The sequence below is a fragment of the Saimiri boliviensis genome, chromosome 11 (genome assembly GCF_048565385.1).
Source record: "Saimiri boliviensis isolate mSaiBol1 chromosome 11, mSaiBol1.pri, whole genome shotgun sequence".
NCBI lineage: Eukaryota > Metazoa > Chordata > Mammalia > Primates > Cebidae > Saimiri > Saimiri boliviensis.
This window is the reverse complement of record NC_133459.1, coordinates 16,104,080-16,129,133: the sequence shown is the minus strand read 5'-3', so window position 1 is coordinate 16,129,133 and position 25,054 is coordinate 16,104,080. Positions and strand designations below refer to the sequence as shown.

At 54.9% G+C, this 25,054-nt stretch overlaps 1 protein-coding gene across 13 annotated transcripts in view; it reads right to left on the bottom strand.

The window, feature by feature from the left end:
- Nucleotides 1–1,117: 1,117 nt before the first annotated feature.
- Nucleotides 1,118–25,054, bottom strand: part of ARHGEF10L (Rho guanine nucleotide exchange factor 10 like) — a 180,720-nt gene continuing 156,783 nt past the window's right edge. For 7 of the 13 annotated variants that reach the window (XM_074380158.1, XM_074380156.1, XM_074380159.1 and 4 more), the window contains 3 exons: nt 11,269–11,443; nt 3,884–4,006; nt 1,118–2,139 (listed from right to left, as the gene is read on the bottom strand). In XM_074380158.1, coding sequence (XP_074236259.1) covers nt 1,607–2,139; nt 3,884–4,006; nt 11,269–11,443 — 831 coding nt within the window. In that variant the 3' untranslated portion in view covers nt 1,118–1,606. The remainder of the gene's footprint in view (nt 2,140–3,883; nt 4,007–11,268; nt 11,444–25,054) is intronic. The other 6 variants (XM_074380161.1, XM_039473886.2, XM_039473889.2 and 3 more) reach the window with 1 other exon arrangement.

The following is a 25,054-nucleotide window of genomic DNA, read 5'->3' as shown; positions in this document are numbered from 1 at the left end:
TTCCTGGGGACCCACACTGGCCACCTGCCCTCGGGGAATAGCCAGCCTCTGTCTACCCTCCACCTGAGCACAGGCCCTTCCTCCTCTTTCCTGCTTCCTCCTCCACATCACCCTCGATCTCCCCAAGCCCTCACTTGCTGGTACTTACGCCTGCCCTCCACACTACCTCATGCACTTCCCGGGGCATGGACAGCTGCGGTCTTGTCCAGGTAGCGCAGAGCCTGGCAAATTGCAGGAACACGAGGATTTGCAAAATGAGTGAATGAATGACTTCTCTAGTGAGTGAGAACCTATGAGGAGGTGAGAACCCGGCTGGAATGTCACCCCTTGGTGGCTTTTCCACTGGGTTCCTAGAACTTCAGTGGAAAGATCTCAATGCAAGTGCCGGTGGGTGGCAGGTAGACAGAACAGAGAGGCAGAGGGTGGGGAAACGGAGGAAACACTTCCCTTTTGGGTGGTGGCTTTTGGTTTTGATTTTTTTCTCTGCAGGCAGCTCTAGCAATCTAAGGATGAACTGAGCCAGAAAAGAGGAGCCAGGGCCAGAGGCAGCCCTACCCGCCCCACCTGCAGCCGGGCTCTGCTCCTGCTGCAGATGGACCTCACCTGAAACCTGCCCGGTCCTCCCTCTGACCCCAGGTCCTGGGACGTGGCTGCCAGCCTGCTGAGAGGCCTCTCGTCTTCCCCTCCCTGCCGGCTCACACTGTTAGACACCAAAGCCTTCTGCCCCCATGCTATTCCAGAGCTGGGGTGACCCAGTCTTTTTTCCAAAAAAATATTCAGAAAAGAGGCTCCCAAAGCCCCTCCTGGAGCAGAAGTGAGCTTTCTTCTACGTTGGAAATGGTCCTATCTGTGCCACCTCATCCTTCACCACCCACCACTCAGGCTACATCTGAAATGGGTGACTGAGAGACTGTTTCCTTTTCATTCATATGAAAATTAATTACCCACCTGTGGCTAAGGGGGACCTGATTGGACGGTGAGGTTCTAGAGCCGACCACCCTCCCGCCAAGCCTGAGTGGCTCCTGGGTCCTGAATAATCCCTCTCTACCAATAGCTGCTCTCTCTATCTCTTTCCTATCATGGCTTCAAAAAACCACAACAAAACCTCAATCCAAGCCCGGATGTAACTCTTGTCTTTTATCCCAGCATCTCCCAGAGCTCCAATATGTACAGATTTTATTTATACACATGTAATATACAGCATATATACGTATTTATAGATATTCACACACCAGCCCACACACTCACACACACTCACACGCACACACCCTTCCAGGAGGGGCGCGTGGCTGCCTTGGAGCCCCGCTCCGGCCGGAACAAGCAGTGCTGGGCTTGCCAGGCAGTTGTGAGGTTTTGTGTTTTTTGCTTTTAAAAAGAAGGCCATTTCCTCCGGACGTGTCCTCCCGCTCCCCAAACCCTAAAACTCCTCCCAAAACTCTGAAAAAAAAATTTTCTTAAAAAGAAGAGGTTTTCCTTTGCTCTGCCCAAGTAGTTTCTGGAGAATCCAGGCCCGTCCGCAGGTCCCGCGCAGGTCCCCACAGCACGAGAGCGGGGCATGGCCTCGGTCAGGCCTGTAGCTGTGCCCTCTGCGGGGAGAGGGGAGGGGCTATAGCATCAAGGGCACCTGCCAGATGAGGAGGGTGCTGTCCGTCTCCCCACACGGGGCCGGCCTCCCACTGCTGCCCAGCGCACTGCCAAAGTTGCGGTAGCCCTGACCGCCGGAGATGATGGCCACGGAGCAAATCTCCTTGCGGTGGGCGTCGCGGGCACAGGGCCGGCTACGCACCCAGACGTCGGGGTCGTCAGCCATCTCGTAGATGGAGCCATCCTCCTCGCTGTGCTCCAGGGCTGCGCCGTCAGCGGGTGCCGGCTCCCGCATGGAGAGCAGCGGGCCGGGCAGATGCGCGGTGGAGCGCAGGCGGTACTGCAGGAGGATGCCTTTCTTGCGGGTCAGCTCTCGGCCCATGTGGCTGTCAGGCATGGGCTCGTGCACCTGCCCGTCTGGCTTGTCCTCCTCGGCTGGAGGCCCCTCAGCCTCCTCCTGGTCGCTCCGCAGGATGTCGGGGGCCAGGATGCTGGTAGCCACAGCCAGGAAGGCCACAGGCCCACAGTGCCCGTTGAGTGAGACCATGCCTTTCCCTGCGGAAAATGGGGCGGGGCAGAAGGGGACCCAAAGGCCCAGTGTATTAAGGGAGGCACCCAAGTCTGTCTCCTGGAGAACTCTCTGGGTGGGTTCTCCAGGAGTCACTTCCGTCTATGTTGGCACTGCCCCCCCCCAACCCAGAAGCCCACAGGTCTGGCTATCCCGTGCTCTGGCACAGCTTCCTTGGGGAGTGGAACAAGAGCAGCCTTATATACCACATGGGGGAGCCTCAGTGAAATTCCAAGAATTTCCTCATGTCTGAGCCTTTACCCAAGCCACTGCCCCTACCTAGAAAGCCTTTCCCGTCTACCTGATTCTGTATCAAGCTCCTCACTGTGAATCCCTCCGTCACAGCCATGGGGAGCTGCCAGCCCCAGTCTCTGTGTCCCCAGCCCCCACAACACCCCCATCCCAGCACCTGCCACCAGGGCCATGATGACCCCCAGGAGACTGTCAGCTTATGGAGAGCAGGGTCTCTGCATGATTCATCCCCACATCCCAGGATTCTACCGGGAAATAGGTCCTCCACAAATGTCCCCAGGGTGGACAAAAAACGCCCTATTTGATGAAATCTTGAAAATAGAAAATCTCTTCTTTTTTTTTTTTTTTTTTTTTACCTTGAGACCGAGTCTCTCTCTCTCTGTCACCCAGGCTGGAGTGCAATGGTGCAACCTCAGCTCACTGCAACCTCTGCTTCCCAGGTTGAAGCAATTCTCCTGCCTCAGCCTCCCAAGTAACTGGGATTATAGGCACACACTGCCACACCAAGCTAATTTTTTTTTTTTTTGTATTTTTTTTAGCAGAGACCGGGTTTTACTGTGTTGCCCAGGCTGGTCCCGAACTTCTGAGCTCAGGTGGTTCACCCACCTCGGCCTCCCACAGTGCTGGGATTATAGGCATGAGCCACTGTGCCCAGCCAAAACAGCTCTTCTTTAGCAGAAGGACTTGAGGTCTGAGTAGGGAGCCAGCCCACCTCCAGGGCTTCCTGTTGACCCTGCTTCCTTGCTGGAAGGGACCACAGTCATGATTCTCAGGGCAGAGGCAGAGGGGGTCCTGGGGCTCCAGGCATCCAAGTGTCAGGGGTCTTCTCTGATCTTGCCTTGTTCTCCTGGGCCCCACGGCATAGGTCAGAGTTTTGCCCAACCTGCTGCCTTTCCCTGATTCTGTATCCCATCTACCTGATTCTGCAACTCTTCCTTCAAGGCCTGGCTCGAGCTCCTCACTGGGAATCCCTCCTGAATTCATGCCTGGGGAGCTGCTCGCCCCAGTCTCTGTGTCCCCAGCCCCAGGAGCAGGTCTATCTGATCCTGCAGCTCTTTCTTCATCTGATCTATACGAACACATGTATTTGCACATGGACCCCCAAGGTGGCCAGGCCTGGCCCCAGAAGTGCTCAGTTATTTCTCCCTCTGGAGCCTGGACATTTTGAAACCACTATGGGAAGGAGCAGAAGGGGCCAGTGGAGCCCCTGCCATTAGGCGGGTGCCTCGGCCAATCCTCAAGTCACTCTTGTGTCCATCTGCCAGATTAGGAAACTGAGACTCAGAAAGAAGGGGGGAGACTGTGGAGCTGGGATGATTCCATTCCACTGGCCACCATGCCACCTGAGATGACAGGAAGCTGGACACTGGAACCCCATCCTCACACCAATGAGAGCATAACACACCCTCCCCACTGAGCCCCACCAGCCGCCTGCAGCTGACCCCCAGGCCCTGCCAATGCCAGCTCCCAGCGCCTCACCTGTGATCTTGGGGATACCTTCCAGCCGAGGCACAGGCAGCAGGACGATGACACCCTGGTCAGTGCCCACCCAGAGCAGACCCTGGCAGATCAGGAGGCTGGTAACACACAAGTTCTTCTGGCCTGCAGAAAGAGAGGCCGGCTGAGCAGTGCCTTCCCGGGGAGACAGCACAGGCTCTGGGCACCACCATGAGGTGAGGGCATGGCACAGTGGGCTCCTCCCCTGAAACCAGCAAGAAGCTGGAATGGTGGGGTGGGCAAGAGCTGCGGCTTTGGGGGCTGACCTCCCTGGGGTCTGGCCATGAGGCCCCCCAGCTGAGTGCTCCCTCTAACCAGCCTCAGTTTCCTCCTGTGTAAAGTGGGGCTGCCATGCGGATGCACTGGGGGAACACCATGGGCAAAGTGCCTGGTCTGTGTCCGCTCTCCGTACACGGCGGCCAGGTCATCTGGCACAAAGGGTTGTCCAAGGGTGACCCATGCAGGGATCCAGCCGGTCAGCTGCAGGCAAACCCAGGGAAGACTGGGAAGGTGCAAGCTTCCCATCGGTGTTGGTGCAGATGGGAGGCATGAGAAGGGCCATTTGGGGCTTGCGAGGCATCAAGGTGAATCTGCTGCAGCCCCTCAGGGCCTGCCCATGTGGGCGCTTCTTCGGATGAGCTCACAGCACACCCTGCAGGCCCTGGGCCCGAGAGGGAAGCAGAAAACTCTCTGGGTGGAAGCAGCCTGTTTCTGATGCCAGTCCAGATGCGTTCTTTTTAGCTCTCCCCTCAGGGCTGTCTCTTCATCTTAGCAAGAATGGCAATGTCAGGGAGGGCATGGTGTGGGGCTCCCCTGCTCCTGACAAAGAGGATGCCGGCTGTGGGCTGCCCGGCACAGTGGCCGAGAACAGGGCTCCGGAGCCAGGCACGAGGCTCACATCTTGGCTCTGCCGATCTCTGGCTACGTGACCCAGGGCCCGTCCTAAACTCCTCTGGGCCACAGTGTCCTCATTTGTAAAAGGGAACAAGGATGATACAGTCACGTGTCGTATAAGGACCTTTCAATCAACAACAGACCATGTATACAATGGCAGTCCTATACGACCATAATGCCGTGTTTTTACTGTTCCTTTTCGATGTTTAGATACACAGATACTCTCCATTGGGTTAAATGAATGTGAAACAACCCTGTGCCTGCACATGGCACAATGGGCACTACCTGCTGTCATTGATGCTGCTGTGCTGTTGCCAGTGATCCTGAGCAATGAGAATGGGCAAGAGGGAGAGGAGGGACTGCAGGGGCAAGAGGTCCGCCTCCGAGGGGCTGAGGGGTGTGGGGTACAGGCTGCCGGCTCAGGGACAGACCCCCCCCACCACATCACACACAGGGCAGATGGCTTTGCCACACTCCCTTGGGCTTCACTGGGCACCTGCCTTTCCACAGGGCTGTCTCCTTTTCACCCTAATCTTGCTGCCCTCTGGGAGAGGCTCAGGCTGCATTCTAGAAAGTTCCCACTTTCTGACACTTCTGGTCCACGGATCACACTTGAAAAAACACAGCTTTGGAGTTTCCAAAGCACTTGTATACCTGCTCTGATCTGACACAAGCCTTGCAACAGCCAAGATATCTGCAAGACGCAAACGCTGGTCCCATTTTAGCCGTGGATGTGAAGGCTCCAAGAGGCCCCCAGCTGGTGAGTGCGCGGTGGGGTGGAGCTGAGGTCTGCTGCTCACCACCGCCCAGCACTTCCATCACCTCTCCGCTCTTGCGCCCGTCACTTCACCTCCATACACGTGGGTGTATGTGCCTCCTCTGCGGTGCCGGCACAGAGAGAAAGGGCGTGGCTCTCTCACCCCAACTGGGAGGTTACCGACTTGGGGTACACCTGGCACTGCCTAAGACAGTGTGCCATCCCATTACCCATCCATTTATTTACCTCCCAGGTGTCTGCTGGGTGCCAGACCCCACACTCAGTGCTGGGGGCACAGCTGGGGCCATGTACACAGAGTCCCTGTCTTAAGGAGCAGACACTCTAGAACTTTCTTTGATGATGGACATGCTCCCTACTATGCTGTCCAATTTGACAGCCGTCAGCCAAATGTGGCTTCCAAGCACTGGAAATATGGCTCGTGGCACCGAGGGACCAAATGTCTTATTTTCTTTCATTGTAATAATGGCTACTGTATTTGACACAGAGACAGAGAGGAGATGCGGGAAACAAAAACAGAAACAAGGGACATAAATGACAGGCAGAGGATCAAAGCTGGGCAAACAGAGTGGAGCCAGTGAGCGTTCCTGGGTCTTCCTGCCTCCCTCTGCTTCCTGGAAGGATGAGGAGGCAGGCGTGAGACTGAAATCCAGGCAACAAGGAGGAAGTGGCCACACCCAGAACTGAGCCAAGACCCAGGAGACAGGGCGTGCAAAGGCCCTGTGGCAGGCACAGACTCAGCCAGTCTGTGGAGCAGACGGAAGCCAGTGCAGCTGGGCCACAGGAGGCAGACTCCAGAGGGTAAGAAGAGGTGATGGGTCAGGGACAGGACCGGGGCTCTTCATTCTGGCTGCTGTGAAAAGCTACTAGAAGGTCCAGGCAGGGGAGTAGCGTGACCCGATTTGAGTGGACGTCAGACCCGATTTGAGTGGAACGTTCTAGCTGCAGTTGTGGAGGGTGGGAGTAGGAGGCACAAGGAGGCCAGCAAGGGCTCCTGCAGCTGCCCAGGCAGGAAGGGCAGCAGCCGAGACGTGGTGATGGCAGTGAGGTGAGGAGAGGCCAAGCTGTTTGAGACATATTTGGAGCAGAACAACACAGCTGCTGGGAGAGGGGAGCAGGGGCGGGTGGAGGAAGGAACCCAGAATGGCGCTGAGGTTGCTCTGCCTGGAGCAGATGGGTGCATGGCAGTGCCATGGCCTGGGATGGCAAAGGAGCAGGTTTGGGTGTTGAAGCCCAGAGCTCCTGGCTGGATGTGTGGTCTGAGATATGTATTAGACACCTAAGTGGAGCTACAGAGCAGGCAGTGGGATTCGAGGCTGGCAACACGATGCAAACTCAAACAAATCCCATTCACAGTGTCCATTCAATGTGGAAATGCAAACCACGCTGAAGAAAAAGCCCACTAGTGACTTACAGGCTAGACCACAGGGGCTATTTCACAAACAGCATATGGGTGTCTGTGGAGCTGGGACTATGTCCCACACCTACATCCATTCCGAAAGTGAAGGCTCAGAACTAGGAGGGCAAGCTTCCAGTCCAGGGCCAGGACCCCAGCCCTCCTGAACCGGCCAACATGGGACGTCAGGCCAAGAGCTGCTTTCCTCAACACCTGGGAAAGATCTGTGATGACCTTATTTTGCTATTGGTTTATTTATTGCAAGCTTTGTGAGGGCAGTGGATTACCTGTGTATTCACAGTTGACTCCCCAACTCCTGGCCAAGTACCTTGGCTCGTGAGACTCTTGAGAAGTATCTGTGAGTGTATGAGTAAATAAATGGATGGATGGATGGATGGACGGACGGACGGACGGACGGACAGACGGACGGACGGACGGACGGATAGATGGATGGATGGATGGATGGATGAAGGAAAGGAGAAAACTTGGACAAATCACTTCTCTCATCCATCAATGAGTACTACAAACCTACCTTGCTCAATTTTATAATAATTGGAAATACTAAATATACACACACATATGTACACATATAATATCGACACGCAATTGAGCATAGCTCTTAGCCCATAGTATACAATCAATAAACAGAGGCTATTAGGATAATGATTATGATTATTAAAAGGATCTAGACGCTAATGTCTTAAGATCAGCTCCATCAGAGCCATAAACCCACAAGAACAATAAAGCCAAGAGAGGGGAGAGTGGTGAATCTTTCATTCCACACGCCTCATCACCTCCCTCTCCAAGCCCCCGAGGGCACGGAGACGGGCAGGAGGCCATTTCCTGAAGCCCCTGCAGCCTCCCGGCCCCCGCCGGACAGGGAAACGGACAAACGAGAGGAAGGCAAGCAGGAAACCAAAAGAGATGCCGGAACTGAGAAATGACTTCATCTGCCGACCTCATTCTGGGGCCTTTCCTCCTCCCCCCTCCGCCTCGAGGAAAAGAGCAAGACACTTCACAAACAGTCCAAAAGAAAAAAATGTCTAATGGTGAATAAATATTTTATCACAGAGACTTAATGCAGCAGTGTTCAACTCACCCAAGCCATCTATCTGGAGATATACAACTTTAAAAAGCTTAGGCTCTCGGAGAACATTTTATTAATGACCTGTCTAGTTAAAAGAAGGAGGGAGTTTAGGTTAAAAAATGCATTAATACCAGTCGAGTATTCGAGTGGAAGAAAGGGGTCAGGGGAAGGAAGTGTGATGAATTTTTAACACACCTTAAAAAAAATCCACACTTAGTGGAGGAACAAATTTATTACTAATTATGCAATTATTTCATTTGGTGGTGTGGGGGAAGAAAAAAATATTTAAAAGCCTTTTTAAAATATCTCTAATAAAGAATTTAAGAATCCTGCTGTGCTGTGCTTCTGCGAAGGCACAACGTGGGGTGGGTCTGAAGCTGCCCCCCCAACTCTGGTCCCCAGCACAGTGGCTGGGGCTGGCTGGGGCTCAGCTTGGAGCTCAGGGAGCCACTCTCGGATATGAGGGGTCAGCAGGACCCGGCCTGGCAGGGCTCCAGGCTCCCCAGGGTTGCTGATTAGGAAAGTTCAGTCCTGAGGAAAGGAGGGAACCTTCGGGAAACCCCATACTCTGAAACCTCAGCCTACACCCAGCCCTCTCCAGGATTCAGCCTCAGGTAGGTCTGCACGAGAGAGGTCACCTCTGCCTGCCCCGATGCAGCTGACGCAAGAGGGATGGCACTGACCTGGGAGGTCTTAGGGTGGGCAAGGAGTCCTCATGGGAGACGCATGGTGGGGACGAAGTAAAGACGATGACTAGGGCGATGATGGCAAATGTCACCATCACGGACTGCCACTGGCTTGAGACGGGAACTGTGGGCACTGTCCTCACACCGTCTCATGCCACACCGGGCTCCATGTGTTCCCAGTCAGAGGCAGGGGGCAGGGATTCCAGGAGGAATTCTGAGTCCAGGCTCTAGTGTACCCCACCCAGCACGGCCAAGCTGACTCCTATCTCAGCCCTTCCTTGTACGAGAGCCCGTGGGGATGTTCCTGGCTCTGTCTTTGTCAGCACTGAGATGGCAGACCAGTCATTTCACCTCCTGAGCCCCAGTTCACCTGGCCCTCAAATCATCATCATAACAACGAATGCCCTCCCTTCCTTAAAGGGTAACTGCAAAGAGAGTAACACAACGGACATGAGCGCGAGAGTGAAAGGCAGGAAAGTGAGGTGGTCCAGGCAGGAGCGGCTGTTCTAACCACAGCAGGGTCTGTCACACATCCTGCCTCCCACCACCTGATCCGCTTGACTCTCTCTCACTCTCCTCTTCACTGACATGATGAGATTCCAAAGATTTTTTTAAATCCCATAAGATTATCCATTTCTTCATTGTTCCACTAACTTGAAATAATTTAGCTATCAGAGGAAATGTGGAGATAGTTTTGTGATACAGAGACATTTTTATCGTGGTTAAAATGGATTGAACTTGTATAATGGCAAAATACTGTGAAACCAGAAAGGGAGGAAGGAGGGAGGAGGGGAGGAAGTGGGGGGAGGGAGGGGGAACAGAGGGAGGGGGAAGGAGGCAGTCCAAACACAGGTCCCACCAAGCCTCTCACACACCCCAGGAGAACGTCAGAGAAGGGTTCAGTCTCATTGGGCATCTGCCACCCTGCCAGCCCAGGACAGCCACCTTCCCAGCCCTGGCAGCATTTATCCTCATGACAGTCCCCAAGCTGGGAACTACATCCCATCTTACAGAGGGATGAGGGGCTCCGGGAGATTAAGGGGCTTGTCTGATACTACACGGTGGCCAAGCCCAGCCTCGAGCCAACTCTCCTTCCCCACTACACACAGTAGGACGCTGAACTGAGTCCATCCTGATGTGACTTGTGGTTCTGCCTCTGGCCCACTGCAAGACCAAGGGCCAGATGCCTGGCCTGCTGAAACCAATCTCAGTGTCACCATCTGTGACATGGGGACGATCCCCAGCACATCGGGTTAGGGTGAATGATATCCTGGCCATAAGCACTTGGGGCCTCATCACCTCAGGCCTGGGCAGGGTGGCACTTATTCCACTGTTGTGACTGCCGTGGACTGCGCTGTTAGTGACCACCACCCCCGGATGACCAGTTCAGACTCAAGGACCATCGTGACTGGCTGGGGGAAGCAGAAACCAGGGTGATTTCCAGCCCCTCGAGCTGGAGTGAGGGACCAGGCCCCAGGGGTAGGCAGAGGTCCCCAAGGCTCCTGCAGTGCTGGTGAATGTGCCTGCCCTCGCGGTGGCCTCATAAGACAGGACGCTCAACCCCGCTGGGTGCACAGCTGCCCCCAGACTCTGCCATGACCCGTCTGCCAGGTGCTGTGACAATCAGCTCCAGGCCCCTGCCTGCCACTCGGGCTGTGTTTCTCTGGCCCCAGGGCCCTTTGGCTCTCCCATCTGCTGCACCCAGCCCTGCCTGCAGCACTGGGACAAGACAGAGCCACTGTGCCCTCCCACACTGGCCGCAGGTCAGTTGTTCTAGGGGAAGCTGAGCCGAGGAGGGAAGCAAGGTTAGCTGATGCCTGCTGGCCCTGTGGGCTGCTCTAAAGCCAGCTGGGGTGAGAATGGGCAAGGCCCTGTATCTCGGGCAGCAGATGGTAAGGAGGGGCTGAGAGCCAACTCCATGGAGGCCCTGGGCAGCTGCATTAGGTGAGCTCCAGCCTTAATTCTTTGCCTCCATTCCCCTCCACTGTCAATCCTGTCCACCTCATCTACAAAAGCCATGCAGGAGGGGTCCCAGCCACAGAGGATGCCATCCCAACCCATGGACCAGGAGGCCAAGAGGGACATTTGCCTTTCTTAGAGAAACCTCTAAGGACGGAGACCCTCTGTTGGCCTTCTCACTTTCCCTTCACCTCATCCTGCAGGGGATCTAAAGCAGAATTGGGTGTTTGGTCAACCTGGGGAGTGGGACCGTGCAGAAAGGCCTGGGTTCCTGCCAGTGTGGCCTTTCCTTAGGAGCTGCCTAATTTTGGAGGGTCCCCTGGGCTGGGGGCCACTTCCTGAGCACCCCAAGCTGCTGTGATGTGGTAGATGGGCACAGTGACAAGAAGGGGCTTTGAGATGACAGTCTTAAGTGTGAATCCCGGCCCCACCACGTCGTGGGGAGTGCCCCACCTTAAAGCCCCAGTTTTCAGGTCTGGCGAGGGAAAATGGGATGGGCTGCCCAGGTCGCACCGCTGCCTGGCCGTGGAAGGTGACTGTCAGCTCCCACCCTTCCCGCGGCAGCCTCACCTGGCAGGAGGAAGGTGGTCCTGGTGGCGATATTGATCTCTTGCAGATGCTCCAGGGTCTCAGTGTGGAAGAGGCGGATAGAGGTGCCGGAGGAGAAGGCCATCCAGACGCCACTGCCCGCCTTCACCATGTGCGTCACGCTCACCGCCTCGTCCTGGTGCGCCTCGAAGCTTTGCTGTGGCACAAAGGGAGGGGTGTCAGTACTGGCTGGGCCTGCCAGCTTAGCCTCCGAGCAAGCCCCACCCCGGGCCAGAAGTTTTCACATTCTTCAAAAGCACAAGCTACTCAGGGCTGGAAGGAAACCTTAGAAGCCCAGCTGTGCTGTGTTGGCCAAAGTTTAACAACTGGCTGAGAATCCTGGTCTACAGGGTTTGCCAGTTTCCACAGTGTAAATATTCTGACGTGGCCGGTTGCAAACCACCAGCATGATGTCACCGAGTGAGGACAGGAAAGACGTGTATATGCTCACTCACGAGCCGACAGGACCAGGTACAGTCCAGTGACTCCTCAGAGCTTCACCTTACAGAAGGGAAAGATAGAGCCGAAAATCACAAAAGAAGGTGCGGTTTATGTAAAGGATTTAAAGAGACAACGGATACCGACAGAACGATCAGGAAGGAACCGAGATAACATGGGCCAATCCTCATCTTTCACAGCGAGGAGTCAGCAGGTAATGTCCCAAAAGTGATACACCAAGCAGCAGCAGAGGGAACAAGTGCGGGTCCTGAGGAAAGTGCCAGGCGGACTGAAAACAGGACAGGTGAACAGCATTCTCTTCTAGAAAGCAGGGCTGAGATGGGGGCGGGGAAGAGCCTTTCAGGATAAACCATTCTGTGCACTGATTTTTTTTTTTTTCTTGCAAGTGTATGTACAATTTTGATCTTAAAACAAATAAAATATTTTTTTAAGAGAAGATACAAATGATTAGGCTTCCCATCCACCGCAAGAGAAAGCCCAAGGTCCTTCCCGCAGCATTCGGGGCCCCGGCACTGCCCCCACTCCTGCTCTTCCTTGAGGAGTCCCTGCATGGCAGGCCGGCCAGTGCTCAGGACACACCACACAGCCGCACCTCTGTCCTCGCCACGACTTGTGCACGGCACCCACCCCGACTCCCCAGCTGTCCTCCTTCAACATCTGAAGACTCCGATTCAGGGCGGCGTCCCCCATCCAGGAGGCAGGCCCCGCCCACCCACAGGCAGGCCCCGCCCACCCACAGGCAGGCCCCGCCCACCCACAGAGCAGCCACTGCCTTCTGAACGCTGCGCCCTGCTGTCCAGCCTGGAATCCCTACACCACTCTGTGGCTCTGCTTGGCCACTTCCCACACAAGACTGTGGGCTCCAAGGACAGAGCCTGTGCCTCGGGCCCCTTAGTATCTGTCCCCTGCTTGGCACAGTGCCAGCAGAGCAAACTTTGATCAAAGAATGAATGGATGGACACTTAAATTCCATTTACAATACTCAGATGTTACTAACTCGGGCATACCAGGCTGGAAACAGGCTAAGCGCCCAGGCCTTGGGCACAGCCAGGTAACTGGGTGGCTTCAGCTCTGCACTGTCCTCCCTGAATATAAACTCACACTTACAGACACGGCATGAGAAACACAGGAAAATGTGAGTGCTACAGAAAATGAAAAGCAAGCAAGCCACATCCAGAGCTGGGGGAAGAAAAGGGCAGGGGAGGGAGAGCTGCGCCCCGAGGCTTACTCCAGGAGCAGGGCGGGGTGCTTTTCCTCTTCCAGTTTTCTGGGTCTTCTCTTTTATCCATAAAGAATATGTCCTGGGTGGAAGCCCAAGACTGCAGGAGGATCCTGGATGGGACCGTTTACTTGGGATCCAACCTGCTATTAAATCTGACTTCCTTGACACCTTTACAGGCCCAGACCTCAGTTTCCCCATGTGTAAGGAGAGGCTGCTATGAGGATTACAGAGACCCAGGTGAGGAGAGCTGGGCACAGGCCCGGTGCCTAGGAGGGTCTCATTTATTCAGCAGGTGTCCCTACTATGTGCCTGGTGTGGGTCTAAGTGCTGGAAATGTGGTGATGACTGCAAGACCTACTCTCGTGGGGCAAACGTTCCCAGGGCAGGAGGCAATTAAAACAAAGGAAGATTTCATCAAACAGTGAGACGCACTGCACAGAAACAATACTGACAGCCATTATGACTGCAGTCAGGGAAGGTTTCTCTAGGAGGTGACATTAGTGGGAGACCTGAATGATGGGGAGGAAATGGCCCTGAGATGATTGGGAGGAGGGGGAAGAGCATTCTAGGCAGATGGCACAGCAGTGCAAAGGCCTGGGTGCAGGAGTGAGAAGCAGAGGGACCCACGGTCGGGGGCACGGGGGTGGGACAGGCCAGAGCAGGCAGGGTCAGATCGAACCAGGCCACCTTGGAATCCATGGGGAAAAGTTCAGATTTTATTTGCCCACTGGAGGGCGTTGAGCTAGTAAGTGGCAGGGTCCATTTTACTTTTAAAGTTCAGTCTGACAATGGTGTGGGGAAGGCTGGCTTCCTGGTTCAGCCCCCAAAGACCTCTTATGGGCTTAGCAAGTGGAGCGGGAGGAATCAGAACTTGGCTTTTTTTGCCCTGGAGGGTGGCCCCAGCTCCTTTCCAGCTCAAATTACTAAGTGGTTTCTCCCTGAGTTAAGGAAACTCTTGTGGGATGGGGGTCTCCACGGGCAGCCAAGCCAGTGGGTTCCAGGCTCATTCCTGATCAGAGTATGGGGACCAGGAGGGCAAGACACTGAGCTGTCCAAGGAAACTGCTTTTTCTGAGTCAGTCCCTGACAGCTGAGCTTTGAATAGCAAGGGAGGCGGGGGAGGCAGGGGAAGGTGGGGGGAGCAGGAGAGTCCAGGCTTCTCAGAGGAGGGGAGGGCAGAGAAAGAGAGAGACAACAGTGTGGGTCCTCTCCCCAGGGTCAGGCTGCTCTTGGGGCGGGGATTCTACTGCACAGCTCACCCCTTACCAGGGAGATGCCCCAAGAGCAGAAGCTGTATTTCCTCGCAGACTAAAAGTTCACCAAAGGAAGGGGCACGGTGTCTCCATTGGGTGGGGGCCCCCCCAGGAGCAAGGACAGAATCTTTTAACAGGCTGGGTACGCTCGGAGGAAGGGAACTGTCTCTCCTTTCAGACTGGGGGCTCAGTCTAAGGGCTCTGGAGGTATCGGGGGTCTCTTCCTCTTTTCTTAGCCACCCACTCCCTCCTCAGAGAAGGTGCAGGTACAGGAGACTCAGCCTCTGATTTTGGGGTGAGGCCACGCCTCCTCACAGCCTGCACCAGGTCAGGTGTAAGAGTCCATGCGGTGCGGGGAAAAGACCATGTCCCCATCTCTCCAGCCTTCCACCCACATCTGCCGCCCACAGCCCGGGCGGTCCTGCCTTTAGGCTCTCTCTTCCTGAGATGTATGCTTCTTCAAGGAAACACGAGGAATAGTTTTGTTTTGCCAAACCAGCCTGCATGAGGAATCCAGGAGGAAGGAAACCTCCCACAAGGCCTTGCTGGGAAAAGCCAGCTGAGGCAGCATCGGCCCCAATCAGATGAGGACAGTGAGGCCAAGGGGGCCCCTTCGGCTCCTGCTGTTGGTGAGCAGTGAGGCGAGTGGCTGGGCCAGCAGGACAGTCAGTGAGACCCAACATGCTCTCACCTGCAGGCTTTTCCAAAACAAAGCACACAGCTCCTTGCTCATGGATGCACAGGCATGCACACACTAAGGTATCCGCATGCTCACACGTGTGCAGCCAGCCTCCCACCTGACTCCCGAGAAAAGGTCGGGAGCATTTCCTGCCTCCGAAAAAGCCAAGCACGCTGAAACCCAGAGGCTGGGACCAAGAAAGCTGCACCTGAATCTGCAGCCAGCCAGCCCTGTGTGCTGCTGTCAGAATCTAATTAAAAGAGAAGTCGGTGGTGGAAATCCAGGCTCATTTCTCCAGTGGCATAACAAGTCTGTCTCCAGGCCCAGAGGGCTTTGCAGAAGGCTTGTGCAAACCTGCCGAGCCCAAAGGGGTGAGGCAGGTGGGGGAAAAGGCAGGATTGAATAGGAAGAATGGCACAGCATCTCCAGCCCCAGCCCCAGTCCAGCAAATCTGTTATCTTTGGGCTCCTGGGTCCCCTCCTGGAGCCTGGAGGAGCCTGGAGTCCTGCCTGAGCCTCCTGAGCTCACAGGGTAGGGAGTGGGCGAAGCCAGAGAAACATGCCACATCACAGGTCTCAGAGGGGGCAGAGGGACTGAGCCTAGCACCCGGGTGAGAGCAGGGGGGAAGCTCTCACTGCCCACTGGGCTTCCTGCTGGCAGGCCACACAGTTCATTTCATTTTCCAAATACAAGGTATCCATGTACCCTGAGAGTGCTCAGAATTCATTGCTAGGGGAGGCTGTCAGCTCATCCAACTCTGCTCTCCTCCCAACCAGGAAAGAGTGAAACCCTGCTCACCTAGCACCCCAATCCCAGGCCACGCACCTCCAGACCTGTCCTCTCACCCTTGGCTAGTCTGTGCGGCCCAGAAGTATGGGGTTGGTGGGGTGGGGGGCTGTCCTACTCTCCAAGAGGCCTCTATCCCCCTCATCCCTGAAAAAGGCCACCTGCCCACCAGCCACCAGGAAGGCCCAGTGTTTCCTGCCCCGTCGGCTTCCATGATCCAGGTACAGCTATTTCCTGGGGCAGGCAGCGGGTGCTCACCCTGCACCAGAAGCCGCGCTGTTAGGGTTATGTACTAGAGCAGCTGTCTACAAACAGTGCCCCTTAGGCTACATCCAGCCTGCACCAAACGAAGCCTTATTGGAACACAGTCACACCCACGTGGAAAAGAATCCGTTCAAGTCACTCAAGATCGCAGCATTCCAACGGTACACCTCTGGTCCCCCCGAAGGACAAGACGATCTGCAAGGGAATCCTGAACCTCCTGGGCAGACTTGGAGGTGGGGCGGGCACAGGGATTCTGAAACCATGCAGGGGGCTGAGATACACGGATATTATTAGGAGCCAGGGTTTCCACAGAGAGGAGAGAGTCCAGTGTGAAATGGAAGAGACCAGGGTAGACGCCAGGATCTCAAATTTAAACTGGAGATACCAAAACAAACTCCAACTCAAGAGTTCTTCCCTGGCCCTGTCCACTGGAGGCAATGATGCTCCAGGGTACCCTGGAGAAGTGCCTAGAACTTCTCACAGAGCTGGAAAGCAAGGAAGTGCTCAAAAGATGATGGGGAAGAGTCCAAAGGACCCAGGAGCCAGCACGGAGGGGCCCCCATTGGCCAAATTCTAGACCTTTTGAACATCAGAAATAATAATGATGGTCCGGATTACAGCACACTGGACGTTTTTTTAATCTAGGAATTTGTAGTGATAGTAAGGGCAGGGTGTGGAGTGGGGTCAGGGAACTCTCCGTAGCTCGTGACAACTAGTCAATGCAGAAGGCAGGGTAGAATTAGACAATGGTGACTGGCAATCACCAAGGATCACCCATGAATGACAAAGCCCCAGGGGGAAAGTTTGTGAAGGAACAGAACGTTCACACAGTCTCCAAGAGTCATTTTGGTGACTGAGTAATCACAAAGGGAAGCCAGCACCTTTAGATGGGGAGATCCAGCCAACACCCTAAACAAGTGATCAGGACAGGGCCAGCTGCTTTTCTTCCTCCTCAAGGACTGTAGCGGAAGATAATGGTGCTCCTGTGACCCCCACCCCCGCGGCACTTGGCCAAACGCTGTCACCTCATTGGGAGGAAAGGCCCAGGCAATTCCTGACTGTGGGAACTTCTATAAGAGGCTGGCTTGGACTTCTCAACAAAGTCAATATCATGAAGAAAACAAAACAAGCAAAGGGATTATTCTAGATGAAAAGGAGACTTAAGAGTCATGAAAACCAAAGGCTGTGTGTGATTCCAGGCTGGATCCTGGATGGCACATGGAGGAGTTGCTCTGAAGGATATTTTGGGGACAACTGGAAAAATCTGCACCTGGACAGTATTTAGACACCATCAATGCCCTGATGCTAAATTCCTGAGTATGATATGCTATACAGATATGTGGGAGAGACATGCCAAAGTATCTAGGGGCAAAAGGTAATGATGTCAGCCATTGACTTTTTTTGCTTTTTTTTTTAGATGGAGTCTCGCTCTGTTGCCCAGGCTGGAGTGCAGCGGCACCGTCTTGGCTCACTGCAACCTCTGCCTCCCAAGTTCAAGAGATTCTCCTGCCTCAGATTCACAAGTAGCTGGGACTTGTGAATACACCACCATGCCCAGCTAATTTTTTGTGTTTTTAGTAGAGAGGGGGTTTCATCGTGTTAGCCAGGATGGCCTCGATCTCCTGACCTCATGATCTGCCTGCCTCAGCCTCCCAAAGTGCTGTGATTACAGGCGTGAGCCACCGCACCCAGCCGCAACTGACTTTTTAAAAAGTGAGTGTATGTCTATGTGTGTGTATAATATGGAAGAGGATTGTAGCAAAATGTTAACAGTTAACTGGGTGAAGAATACCTATGTATTTATTGTATTATTCTCTCACCTTTCCTGTAGTTTGACATTTTTCAAAGTAAAAAGTTATGGGGAACCGGGCGCAGTGGCTCACGCCTGTAATCCCAGCACTTTGGGAGGCTGAGGTGGATGGATCACTTAAGGTCGGAAGTTTGAGAGCAGCCTGGCCAACATAGTGAAACCACATCTCTACTAAAATTATAAAACTTTTCTGGCATAGTGGCGGGCACCTGTAATCCCAGCTACTTGGAAGGCTGAGGCAGGAGAATCTCTTGAACCTGGGAGGCAGAAGTTGCAATGAGTTGAGAGCGAGCCACTTTAATCCAGCCTGAGTGACAGAGTGAAACTCTGTCTCAAAGAAAAAAAAAAAAGAAAAATGTTATGGGAGAAAAGGCAAAGTAATTTAAAAAAAAAAAAAAAAGCCAGCAGGCAGAGGGGCGGGGCTGGGTCTTCATCCTCCAGCTCCCAGACCCCCACTACCCAGTGACTCAGTCCCCTCTGTCAGCTGTACACGGGGACAGAAACTGAACATGCCTGGGGCATGGTGAGGATTTGAGGGAGAGCGCTGGCACACTGTGAGCTGGGATAAACCCAGGTGACCTGGGATGAACTCAGGTGAGCTGGGATGAACTCAGGTGAGCTGGGATGAACCCCGGTGAGCTGGGATGAACCTCGGTGAGCTGGGATGAACCCATGTGTGCTGCCCCCACCCACGGCACCCCTCCCTGCAGACCTCCATCCGCCCGCTGCAGGCACCCACAGTTGGTTTCAGGTGTGATACTGCTCCAAATAGTGCTGACACAGCCCAACCTCTAGCCCTACAATATTTATGTGCCTCCAGGTGACGCTTCTGTGCATGGTTTCCATAAATTCCCAGGATGAGCAGCTCAGCACTCAAAGTCATTAGAGCTGAGATGCTGTCAAGGAGCCGGAAGGCTCGCTGGGTGCAGGGGCTCTCAGGGGCTGCGAGCTCCTGAGGAAACGGCAGGAGGCTGGCAGGGCTTCTACTTTCCAGCTACCCGCGGTGTGCCAGGACTGTCCAATGCCTGACTGGGCACTGTGCACAGTGTCTCACCTCACAGAGACTTAATGAAAAGAGAGGGGACGAGTCCAGGTGGCCCAGATGGGCAGGGGCAGGACGGAGCAGGGGTGTCCACCTCACTCCAAGCTCACATGCTCTCCTTCGAGGGTCTCACAGAGGACCCTCAATGCTGAGCACCAGAGCTGGGTGTGAGCATGGAGGGGCTGTGCCACCCACTCCCAGCCCGGCTGCCACCGAGCTGGCATGGGAGACACAGTCGTGGGCCCAGAGATCACCCACGACCGCCTGCCTGTACTTCACCAACTCTGCCTCCCTTTAATCCCCACAAGCCATCTGAGAGGTGGGCACCACCATTCCATCCTCATCACACAGCAAGGGCACAGAAATGGCCTGTGCAGAGCCACCCTGCCAGCAAGGGGCAGGGCTGGGAATTCAAACCCAGGGTCACGTCCGCTCTGCACGGCTGCACTGGGCGTGAGAGAGGCTGAAATTAGCACAACTCCTTTCCTTTCTTTATCTCGTTCTTAGCAACACTTCCCAGCTGAGGAAACAAAGTGAGAGGCTAAATGAGGTCTGAAAGTCTCACTGCTGAGGAAATGGGAGGAAAGCCGGATTCAAGCCTAGGGTGACCCATCCAACCCGGTTTTCCCAGGACTGTCCAGGCTGCCGCACTGGAAGCCCCAAATCCCAGGGAATTCCTCAATCCTGGTCAAACCAAGGCACTCAGTCACCCTAACAGGACTTCAGTGCCAATATGAAGCCTCCAAGCCATGGATAAATGCCTCTCTGTGGGCTCTGTCTGACTCCCCAACACTCCTGCCCTCAGAGTCTGACCTAGTTGAAGCCAAGAGGTTGTGCACCAGGAGCGGATCTGCCCTGCCTAACGCATTTCCCAGGGAGGCTCCGATGCAACGGCTGCTCCACCTCTTCCCAGCAGACTGGTTAGGGTCTCTGGGTCTCCGCTCATTTACCTGTGAGGTGGCGGTGAGGTCATTCCTGTCGAGTAGAGACTTCATTGGATGCTGGACTCTCCTAGCTCAGGGCCATCGTGGGAGCCCACAAGGGACAGAGGGACGGACGTCCCTGCCAGCTCCAAATTTCCTTTAACAATCCATTTTGGAATTGATTGTGCACAATTTGGTATCTTTGGTATGTCTTTCTAGAAAGATGGTCAACTATTTTTACCAGCATTTCAAAGAGGTCTGTAAACCACCCTTGCCTACCTCCAAAAAATTTAACAATTCCTACAGTAAGGCTGACTTGTTACTAACCACACAAGAAGGTGGACAGCCAATGATCCAGACCAATGCATACAGAAAGCGTCACTGCAGAGAGCACTGTCCTGTCCTGGTTGTGCCAACATTTTTCCTTTGAAAACAAAATAAAACTAAAATCTGGCCGGGCGCAGTGGCTCATGCCTGTAATCCCAGCACTTTGGGAGGCCAAGGCGGGCAGATCACCTGAAGTCAGGAGTTCGAAACCAGCCTGGGCAACATGGCAAAACCTCATCTCTATACAAAATACAAAATTAGCCATGTGTAGTGACGCATGCCTGTAGTCCCAGCTACTTGAGAGACTGAGGCAGAAGAATCGCTTGAACCTGGGAGGCGGAGGTTGCAGTGAGCTGAGATCACACCACTGCATTCCAGCCTGGGCAACAAGAGCACTCCATCTAAAAAAAAAAAAAAAAAAACTAAACTAAACTAAAATCCATCAGTGCACCTGGCTATTCTGGAGGAAGTGGAATAGAAAAAACATCTTGAAGTATGGGCTATTGACATTCTCATTAGTCCTGTTTAATTTCCTTTTGTTTTTTTTTCAATTATGACAGCCAGCCTAGCATTTCTTCTTCAGCATCAACACTTTAGGAGGGAGGGCTGTGCCGCCGGCCACCTGGGCCATCTGGGCCACCTGGGGCCAGCACCTTTGCTGCGAATCTTACCCTTGGCAGCTGCTTCAGCCTCACCCTCTACAAGCAGGTGCCAGCACCGAGCTAGTGCCTGCACCTGCCCACCAACCTGGGGACCTGGTGAAGACTGAGCCATAAAGAGGGGGCCAGGCATCTTCCAGCTCCTGCGCATGCTGGGCTGCCCTCAGCTCAGCTCAGCTCACCCACAGCCCCCATGAGGAAGGAAGGACCATCAGGCCTCTGTTCAGAGAGGACAGGGAGGCCCAGCCGAGGAATGACCTGTGCAGGCAGCGGTGGTGCCCAGCCTGGGTCTGCATGGCATTCGCGGTGGCCTGAGATTGTCTTGTTATCTATTTGCTGTTTGCAAGAAGCAGTCAAGCCACAGACCCGGGGGCAGACCCACAGGGTTCAGGTCCCAACCCCGCCGCTTCCTGCCTTGGGTTCTTCCATTTTAAAGTGGATGTGATCATATTAATAGTACCTACTGCACAGGGCTGCCATAAGATGACCTGAGTTGCTGCCCACGGAGAGCCCAAAGCAGTCTCTGGGACCTAAGCCAGTGACAGTGGTCTCTCCCCCCCTCCATGATCCCCATCCCCTACCACATCAGAGAGACAGGTCTATGAGGGCAGGGGCCGCTGCTGGGACCCAGTGCCAAGTACAGGGACTGAAGCTCCAGCCAGTGCCCACCCTGGGCCAGAGGGCCTGGAAGAGCCAGGATGGCACCAACAGAAGGAGATACCAATACAGAGAAGCTGAGATCAGCAGAGAGTGAACATGCAAACCAGACCACCAGGGAGGGAGAGCCGAGTGAGTGCTGAGAGGGACACGGACAGACAGTGGTGAGGTACAAGAAAGAAGACCTGTGCGTGTGGGAGGGTGCAGATGAGCAGGTGCGGTCGGGGTTGTTTCTCTGGATGCATTTAACATCTAGAAAGTGAAGCAACAAAGGCAAAATCAGGTCCCTGACTGAGACCCCGGCACACAGTAGGAGTTTGGTCACTATAGGCTCCTTGCCTGATGTAAAGGCATTTCCTACGCCTGGCTGATCACAGGCATGCGACCGCCCCCACCCACACCCTTCCCTTGGTCCTGCTCGCTCACTCAGCAAACCTCATGGAGCATCCCTGCCTGCCAGGCCCCTCCTAGGCCCTGAGGACACAGCATGGCCAGGGAGATGCTCGGAGTCCTGTTTACAGCCCAACGCAGTGAGGGCAAAGGAGGAGGGACTGAGGGCTAAGGGAGCCCGGAGAAGAACCAGTGGAGGCAGTCGGGTTCCATGGAGAAAGGGGCAGGAAGTCAGAGTGACCACTAAGAATCTGCCCAATCAGAACACAGGCTGAGGGTCCCAGCAGGGGAGTGGTGGGTGCAAAGCCCCGGAGGCATGGAGTGCCCAGGTAGAGCCTTTGGGGGACTGGTACCTGTCCAGTGGCTGGAGAAGGGGACCCCAAGGGATAGTGACCAAGTGCAGTTTGGGGGGCCTTGACTTTGGGCCACAGGCAGCCTGCATGGTTCTGATGCAGGGTCAAATATGACAGGAGCTTTGTTCTAGAAAGATCCTCCAGCAGTCAAGCCTCAGCATGAGGCCCAGAAAGTGTCCCCAGGCACTGGTTGTGGCTGCCCTGCTCTGCTCTGAGCTCTGCACAGGGGAGTCATGTGGAGCCTGCAGGCCTCGCCTGCATGATCTTGAATGGTGGAATCCAGACACCACTCCTGGCCCTCCACCACCCCATGCCTGTACCTACACCTGAACATACACCTGCACCCATACCTGCACCCACGCCTGCACACACACCTACACCCACACTTGCACCCACACCTGCACCCACACCTGCACACACACCTACACCCACACCTGCACCCACACCTGCACACGTATCTGCACCCACACCTGCACACACACCTACACCCACACCTGCACACATACCTGCACCCACACCTGCACACACACCTACACCCACGCCTGCACACACCTGTACCCACACCCGCACACATACCCACACACATACCTGCACACATACCTGCAGGTATATGTGTGGGTGTGAGTGCAAGTATGGGTACATGTGTGTACACGCATAGGCATCAGCTCACACTTCTCAGGAGCTCTCCCGCTGAATGCACTCCAGGGAGCCTGGCCCATACCAGCCCCACTCTCACTCGCCTCCTGGGTTCCTTCCTGGGCTCCTTGGATCAATGGCAGGTGTGTCTGCCCCACAGCTGGGCACATATATGAGACTAAACCACATCCTCTCCCGTAGGTGAGATTCCATCATTGGGGCACCTGCTCTGCAGGCCCTGTGCTGTCACTGGGCTGGTGTCACCATCCACGCTATGAAGCTCCCTTCTCTCCCCAGGTACCTAAGAGGAGCCAAGAGCCCGGGCTTCACCTGTGGTCAGCAGCCCCCATCAGGGCCCACTAGTCATGTGAACACCATGGTCCAAGGGTCCCAGGAGTAGCGGGAGCCCTGCAAGGCTCAGAGCCAGGCAGAAGGGAAGAGCTGGTGTAGGGAAAAGGGAGATTTGGGAGAGAATGAAAGCAAAGGAGAGAGAGAGAAGCCAAGTCAATGTCTGCACCCGCACCGCAGGACAATGAGGAAGGAGTAAGACGCTGTCCCTGCTCACAGGTATTTTGCCATCTGGAGGGAGGATGGTCTGGGCATCACACCCACAACACACAATGCAACACAGGGCCGATGAGGCAGAAGATGGCAGACCAGGCGGGGGCTTCGGAGCCAGAGGCACCCTGGGATCCTGGCTCCACCCCCGAGTGTGTGGTCCTGGGCACCCTGAGCAAGTCCTGGAACCACAGTGATACAGCAGCTGACACCCGATGCTTCCTCCCTCCAGGCACAGCCCTGGCACATGTATGTGGAGCTGCATGTACATGGAGTTGCTTAGTCCTGGGGCAGGTTCTGTAATTATCCCCATTTTACAGGAAGGAAACTGAGGCCATCAGTGGAAAGACCAGCCAACCCAGCCCCTGAGGCCACAGTGACCACCATCCAAGCCCACTCAGACAAGGCGTGCAGGGGCAGGCGTGCAGAGGTTGCCTGCCATGGGCCCTCCCTGCAGCCCGGCTGCCAGGCCCGCAGAGGACCATTGCGTAGCGGCCACTCTGCCTGAGTGTGCATTAGGCACTGGCCTACACCCTCTGCAAGTGTGACCTCATTCACTCTCCCCAACCACCCAGGGAGGGAGGCTCCCTAATTACACCCAGGGCTTGGCTTCCACTACGCTAAACCCTCAGCCCAGCGGCTGGCATTCTGCGGATCCATGTCCATGGCTCTATTTCTTCCTTGCCAATTCCAGGACTGGGCAGCTGCCCCTTGGGCATCTACCTTCCCTCTCTCCCTGCTGCAGGGCTCTGAGGGGAGGGGGATGTGGAAGAGACCTGCAGAGTGGAGGGGAGGCGAGGATGGGGGGCTGGCTGCTGGCAGCTGAGACTGGGGGGTGGCTCACAGGACAGGACTGCCCCTGCTGTGCCAGTGCCCCTCCCTCACCTCCCGTCCCACATGTCCTCTCCATGCTGTTTGTCCGTCCTCTTTCCCTGTCCTGGCTCCCTTTCTCCTCCAGCTTCCCTCCTGCTCCAGGTCAGGCTTCACAGAGCCTGTTCCCTGAGCCATCAGCTCCCAACTTTTTTCTTATCACTTATTTATTTAAGACAGAGTCTCGCTCTGTGGCCCAGGCTGAAGTGCAGCGGCAGGATCTTGGCTCACTGCAACCTCCACCTCCTGAGCTCAAGTGATTCTCCTGCCTCAGCCTCCTGAGTAGCTGGGATTACAGGTGCACGTCACCATGCCCGGCTAATTTTTTTTTTAATTTTTAGTAAAGATGGCGTTTCACCATGTTGGTCAGACTGGCCTCGAACTCCTGACCTCGTGATCCACCCACCTCGGCCTCCCAAAGTGCTGGGATTACAGGCGTGAGCCACTGCACCCAGTCTAACCAACTTCTTTTTAAAGTCATGAAATCTTTTCATCACCTAAGTCTTCTGGATGGGAGGAAACTAAGCGCTAGACACAGGAAAGATCTGAGCTCTTCTGGGTGAGGAGAGAGGCGACTGGTGGCCTGACCCTTAGCCATCTGCTGCCTCACGAGACATCCCTTGAGATGTTCCTCACCTACTCTAGGCCCGAGTTGGCCAACTTACTTCTGACCCCTCCATGGAGGAAGGCCCCATGGGATCCCAAACTCACCCCTCCCTCCCATTCTTCACAAAGTTCCTGAAAGGGAGTCCTTCTGTATGTCTAACTCCAAGCCTTCCTGATGCTGGAAAACGCTCGCCTTCCTTGTGAACTTGCTCTTGTTGCAGCCTCCTGGGAAGTCTCCACAGTCTTTAGAAAATCCATTTCTCAAGTGTCGCTTG